This window comes from Miscanthus floridulus, chromosome 11 (genome assembly GCF_019320115.1).
Source record: "Miscanthus floridulus cultivar M001 chromosome 11, ASM1932011v1, whole genome shotgun sequence".
Taxonomy (NCBI): domain Eukaryota; kingdom Viridiplantae; phylum Streptophyta; class Magnoliopsida; order Poales; family Poaceae; genus Miscanthus; species Miscanthus floridulus.
Window position 1 is genome coordinate 39,291,137 of NC_089590.1, and position 6,474 is coordinate 39,297,610.

Below are 6,474 nucleotides of genomic sequence, written 5' to 3' on the forward strand. Positions count from 1 at the left end.
TTTTGCATCCCACAGTGGAGTCAATGATTTGATCGATTCTAGGTAATGGGAAAGGGACTTTTGGACATGCTTTATTCAAATCGGTGTAGTCTACACACATCCTCCACTTCCCATTTTTCTTCTTAACTAATACAGGATTAGCTAACCACTCTAGATGGGACACTTCCTTGATGAATCCGGCCACCAAAAGCTTCTGCACCTCCTCGCCGATGGTCCTATGCTTTTCCTTATCGAATCGGTGTAGGCGCTGCTTCACTAGTCTAGAGATGGCTCGAATGTCCAAGGCATGCTTGGCAACTTCCCTTGGTATGCCCAGCATGTCTGAGGGACTCCATGCGAATACATCAGCATTCGTGCGAAGAAAGTCGACGAGCATGGCTTCCTATTTGATGTCGAGGGTGGCGCTGATTCTCAGCTCCCGGTCATCGGGGCAGGTGGGGTCAACCGGGATGAGCTTGATGGCCTCCACGGGCTCGAAAGTCCTAGCACAATGCTTGGGCTCGAGCAGCTCACTACCAAGTCGGTCGATGTTGACGATGAGGGTCTCGGCCTCCATGAGAGCCTTGGTGTACTCGATGCATTCAACATCGTAGTCGTATGCATGCTCGTACATGGACTCAACAATGATGACGCTGTTGGGACTAGGCATCTTGAGCTTGAGATAGGTGTAGTTGGGGACCGCCATGAACTTGGCGTAGCACGGGCGCCCCAGGATGGCGTGGTAGGCCCCCTTGAACCCAACCACCTCAAAGGTGAGGACCTCCTTACGATAGTTGGAGGGAGTGCCGAAGCAAATGGGCAAGTTGATGAGCCTAAGGGGTCGCGTGGGTTTCCCTGGCACGATGCCATGGAAAGGCGTGGCATCGCCCCAGAGCTATGACCGGTCGAGCTCTAGGAGCTCTAGGGTGTTGGCGTAGAGGATGTTGAGGCCACTGCCTCCATCCATCAACACCTTGGTGAGCCAGGTGTTGCTAATGATCGGGTCAATGACGAGTGGGTACTACCTGGGGTTTGGGACATAATCGGGGTGGTCATCCCGATCAAAGGTGATCACCTCCCAAGACCAGTCGAGGTACCAGGGAGTGGCCACCTTCACCGAGAAGACCTCCCGGCATTCCCTCTTCCGCTGGCGCGCCATAAGGCACGGCGAGGGGCCGCCAAAGATCATGAAGGCGTTGTGCACCTCGGGGAACCCGTCGTCCTTGTCGTCGTCCCTATCGCCGACGTCCCTCTTTTTGGCATCGTCGTGGGGGAGTTCGAGCTTGGCGTAGTAACACCAGAGCATGGTGCACTCTTCAAGGGTGTGCTTCACTAGGCCTTGGTGGTAAGGGCAGGGCTTCCTAAGCATGTCGTCGAAGAGCCCAGGGCCTCAGGGATTCTTGCGCTCTGTGGCCGCGACTAGACCGGCCTCGAGGACCTCCTATTTCACCTAGCGACCCTTTTTCTTTTTTTGGGGAGGTGGGGAGCCAAGGCCTCGGGGGCCTCATCCCTCTGCTTCCCCTTGGCGTCGTTGTCGGGGAAGATGACCCCAATAGCCTCTTCACCCGAGGCAAAGTTGGTGGCAATGTCAAGGAGCATAGCAGCCGAGGTCAGCACGTTCCGGCCTAGCTCTCGGACCAAGTCTCGGCAGGTGGTGCCGGAGAGGAAAGCCTGGACAATTTCCGAGTCTCCGACGCTGGGCAACTCGGTGTATTGCTTGGAGAAACATCAGATGAAGGCTCAGAGAGACTCGTCCGGCCCCTAGCGACAACTCTTGAGGTCCCAGGAGTTCCCGGGGCGCACGTATGTGCCCTAGAAATTCCTGACGAAGACCCTTACCAAGTCATGCCAGTCGTGTATTTGTGAGGGAGGGAGGTGTTCAAGCCAGGCTCACGCCGAGTCTGACAAGAACAAGGGGAGGTTGCGGATGATGAGCAGGTCATCGTCCATGCCACCTAGCTGACAAGCTAGGCGGTAATCGGCCAGCCAAAGTTCAGGGTTGGTCTTGCCGCTATATTTCGTGAGGTTGGCCGGTTGGCGAAACTAGGCTAGGAAGTGGGTGCTACGGATGGCCCTACTAAAGACTCGAGGGCCAAGTGGCCCAGGAGAAGGACTGCGGTCCTCTCCACTGTCATAGATACCGCCTCGATGTGGGTGGTAGCCTCGGGCGGGCCCCTCGTTGTCATGGCGTCACCGCCTGCTGACCACATCGTGGTCGCCTTGTGCCTCGCGTCAGTCGCCAAGGTGATCGTGCACCGAGGGGGCCCTGTTGGCTGTTGGTGCCCGAGCAGGCTCAGGATGAACCAAGGCCCCTCTATCCTACCGAAGCGATGCCGTGGGTAGTTCCGAGGCGCCCCTACGCCATCGAGAGGCAGAGCTCTCGGCCTGCTGCACTGCGGCAGTCTCGAGGAGGTCCTGGAGCTCACTGTGTACTCGTCGCCCCGTCGTGGCAGAGGGCTTGGGCATCGTTCGAAGAAGCATCACCGCTACCACATTGTTGTTGATGCAGCGGCAGACGTCGTGAGCCCTCTGCCGGGCAGCTCCACCATCGCTGCGTCCCCACTGCTCTTGCTTGAGGGTGTCTTGGAGCTGCTACAGCAGGAGTAGGTCTTGCTCGACCTTGGCCTAAAGCTCATGGAGCTACTCCAAGTCAAGGCGCCGATGTTCCTCAGGGGCAAGGTTCTCATTCCGTGTTGCCCGGGGCTCGATGCATGGAGGTGCGGCGGCGTCTGCCCCCTCGGGGGGTGGGGAGCGAGAACTTGCCCCTTCGTCCTCATCACCCATGCTCGGCATCCCGAGCTCGACGTGGAAGCACTCATGAGTGGGGTCATAAGTGCCTTCATCATCAGAGTTGGAGTAGCCAAAGCAGTAGTCGCTCGCAGCCAGGAAGCGGCGCATGGCTTCAGGGTCACGCAGCCTAGAGAAGTCCACTTCGTCCCATGCCTCGTCCTCCTCCGAGGAGTCAGCGTGGGTGTGGGTCGAGGTAGTGGCATCGAGATCGAGGGCAAAGCATTGGCAGCGTCCTGAGGGCTCCGCGTGAGTGGAAGCGTAGGTGGAAGCATAGGCGGGCAGTGGCATTATGCAACCTGAAAGGGTACGGGGATGGTGCCATCGCTGGGTCTTGCTCCACCAGAGGTGACACCTCAGGAGGTGGTGGGGTAGAGCTTGATGATGGGGTGTTGCTACATACCATCGGTGCCTTTCCCTTGCCTAGGCTTAAGCTAGACAGGTCCCCAACCAGGGACTCCATACCAACAGCCAGGCATGGGATACCGGCGGAACGCAGTGCGTCGCCCCGAGCTCGCATGGTGTCGGGGTGGCCTCACTCATGTCGTGCTTGGCGAGCGCGATGAGAGCGGCTGCCTGGGCGTCGTCTGCGCTTGGGCTGCTGGTGTGTGATGTCGTCGTCAGTCGATGGGGCTCGGGGTGTGAGCAGTACCATGTCGTACTCAGATCCTAGAGACATGAACTCTAGGCTCCCAAACTAGATCACCGTGCTGAGACGTAATGGTCATACGGGGTCTGCCATCTAGAACTTGTTGGGAAGACGAAGCTGACACACAGTAGTGCCTCTACCTGGCACGCCAACTATCAGTGTTTTGGACCGGCGGGTCCTCAACCAACTAGTGAAATGTACTGCATGCCCCTAATCCTAGATGGTGATGCAAAGAGACACAAGGTTTATACTGGTTCAGGCAATAGGTGCCCTATGTCTAGTCTGAGAGATTGATCTTGTATTCCTTGCATCGAGGTGCTCATAGTAGGGGGTTACAAGCTGGGCGAGAGAGGGAGGTAGCCCTAGGTCTCTGCGTGGAATGGTGTGGATTGCTTGAGATGTTGATCTTAGGCAATGGGGGAGTGTGCGGATTATAGAGTGTTGCGCGTTGCTTGCGCGTGGGTTTGAGCGTCTATCTGTCTATGTTCTCCGTTTGGCCCCCGTTCATGAGTTCATGAGCTCGTCCTCTCTAGAAACGGCCCTGGTCTCTCCCTTTTATAGTTGAAGGGGGGACAAGGGTGATACATGTGTTCGCTATGCAGCGTCCTATAAGCGAAGGTGGCATGTCCAAGCCCTGTAGGTTGCTACTATGGCGGCATGGTCGACGGAGCGGTCCTGTCCTTGTTGTGCTGGAACAACGCACCGGTCACATCCGATCCTATGTGACGTGGGAGCTCCAGTGATAGCTTGATGCAGGGCATGGCGGACAACGTGCCGGTCGCTATGTGATGATAGTGCAAAAAGCCGAGGCTCAGTTGGTGCTGAGGCCGAGCCATCGTGTGGGCTCGGTGGGCACGAATCTCGAGGCTATCGAGACCCTAAAGTGGATTGCTAAGGCCCGGAGGGAGCAGTTGGTCCTACACACTGATTCCGAGGCTATAGTGACCCAGACTTGACTCCCCACACCATGTTGTTCCTGGAGCAGGGGTTAGGTAGCACAGCGCAGTATGGGCGTCAGTCATGGGCACAGTGCCGAGCACAGCGATCGGTAACCCTAGCCCTGTCCTATCCTGGACGGCATGATGTTGATGCGACTCCCATCTTGTTGGTCACTTCACTGTGTCGAGCCGTCGTCCGGCTGACACCACGGTGAAAGGTCCTAATGGCTAGAGGGGGGGTGAATAGCCTAATAAAATTTCTACAACAACACTTAACAAAGTGGTTAGACAATTATGAGGCGAAGCGAGTGTTGCGCTAGCCTACTTAAAATGCAAGCCACCTACCACAATTCTAGTTTAGATAGTGTCTATTCACACAATAGCAAAGACACTATCCTATGTTAGTGTGCTCTCAAAGACTAACTAAAGAGCCACACCAACCAAGCAAGCAAGCTCTCACAACTAGCTACACTAAAGAGCTTGTCAACTAGTTTGCGGTAGAGTAAAGAGAGTGGTTAGGATAGTTATACCGCCGTGTAGATGAAGAACCAATCAATCACAAAGATGAATAACAATGAAGACCAATCACCTCGGAATCAATGATGAAGACAATGATTTTTACCGAGGTTCACTTGCTTGCCGGCAAGCTAGTCCTCGTTGTGGCGATTCACTCACTTGGAGGTTCACGCGCTAATTGGCTTCACACGCCAAACCCTCAATAGGGTGCCGCACAACCAACACAAGATGAGGATCACACAAGCCACGAGCAATTTACTAAAGTACCTTTTGGCGCTCCGCCGGGGAAAGGTCAAGAACCCCTCACAATCACCACGATCGGAGCCGGAGACAATCACCACCTCCGCTCGACGATCCTCGCTGCTCCAAGCCGTCTAGGTGGCGGCAACCACCAAGAGTAACAAGAGAAATCCGCAGCGAACCACGATCACTAAGTGCCTCTAGATGCAATCACTCAAGCAATGCACTTGGATCACTCCCAATCTCACTATGATGATGAATCAATGATGTAGATGAGTGGGAGTCCTTTGACTAGGCTCACAAGGTTGCTATGTCAATGAAAATGTGCAAGAGCTGTCCCTTGAGCCGGCCATGGGGTTATAAATAGAGCCCCCATCAAATAGAGCCGTTATACCCCTTCACTGGGCAAAACGCGTTCTGACCGGACGCTCCAGTCGTGTTGACCGGACGCTGGACCCCAGCGTCCGGTCGCTCGCAGACGACCACGTGTCCTGATTCCAACGGTCATCTGACCTGACCGGACGCTCCGGTATAAACTGACCGGACGCTGAAGGCCCAGCGTCCGGTCGTTTCCAGTAAGCTCCCGAGCATGACCGGACGCGTCCGGTCGAATGCGATCGGACGCAGCCAGCGTCCGGTCACATTCCAGCTACTGTGACACCGTACGTCAGCGCGACCGGACGCAGCCTGCCAGCGTCCGGTGCATTCAGATCCAGCGTCCGGCCAGTTGACCGATGCTGGCATCTTTGCGACCAACTCGTTTTCACTTCTAACTTTTTCACCCTTGCTCAAATGAGCCAATCACCAAGAATTTTGCATCCGGCGCAATAGAAAATAGACATTTCATTTTCCCGAAAGCGCCGAATCCCGCCTCGCAAGCTCGGCGGGAGGGAGAGAGGGACCCAAACCCATCTCAACCCTACAAACACCTTGTGCACATGTGTTAGCATATTTTCACAAATGTTATCAAGGGTGTTAGCACTCCACTAGATCCTAAATGCATATGCAATAAGTTAGAGCATCTAGTGGCACTTTGATAACCGCATTCCGATACGAGTTTCACCCCTCTTAATAGTACGGCTATCAAACCTAAATGTGATCACACTCTCTAAGTGTCTTGATCACCAAAACAAAATAGCTCCTATGGTTTATACCTTTGCCTTGAGCTTTTTGTTTTTCTCTTTCTTCATTTTAAGTTTAAGCCCTTGATCATCGCCATGCCATCACCATTGTCATGCTATGATCTTCATTAGCTTCTTCTACTTGAAGTGTGCTACCTATGTCATGATCACTTGATAAACTAGGTTAGCACTTAGGGTTTCATCAATTCACCAAAACCAAACTAGAGCTTTCACACGGGAGTGG

At 54.6% G+C, this 6,474-nt stretch overlaps 1 protein-coding gene across 1 annotated transcript; it reads right to left on the reverse strand.

Annotated features, from left to right (window-relative positions):
* Window positions 1-382: 382 nt before the first annotated feature.
* On the reverse strand, window positions 383-685 carry LOC136491810 (uncharacterized). The gene has a single exon (XM_066488041.1). It carries the CDS (start codon window positions 683-685, stop codon window positions 383-385), a length of 303 nt encoding a protein of 100 aa, XP_066344138.1.
* Between the last annotated feature and the right edge of the window lie 5,789 nt (window positions 686-6,474).

Bases quoted from the DNA above. Each gene is read 5' to 3' on its own strand.
- LOC136491810 (XM_066488041.1), bottom strand. From the start codon at position 685: ATGGCGGTCCCCAACTACACCTATCTCAAGCTCAAGATGCCTAGTCCC.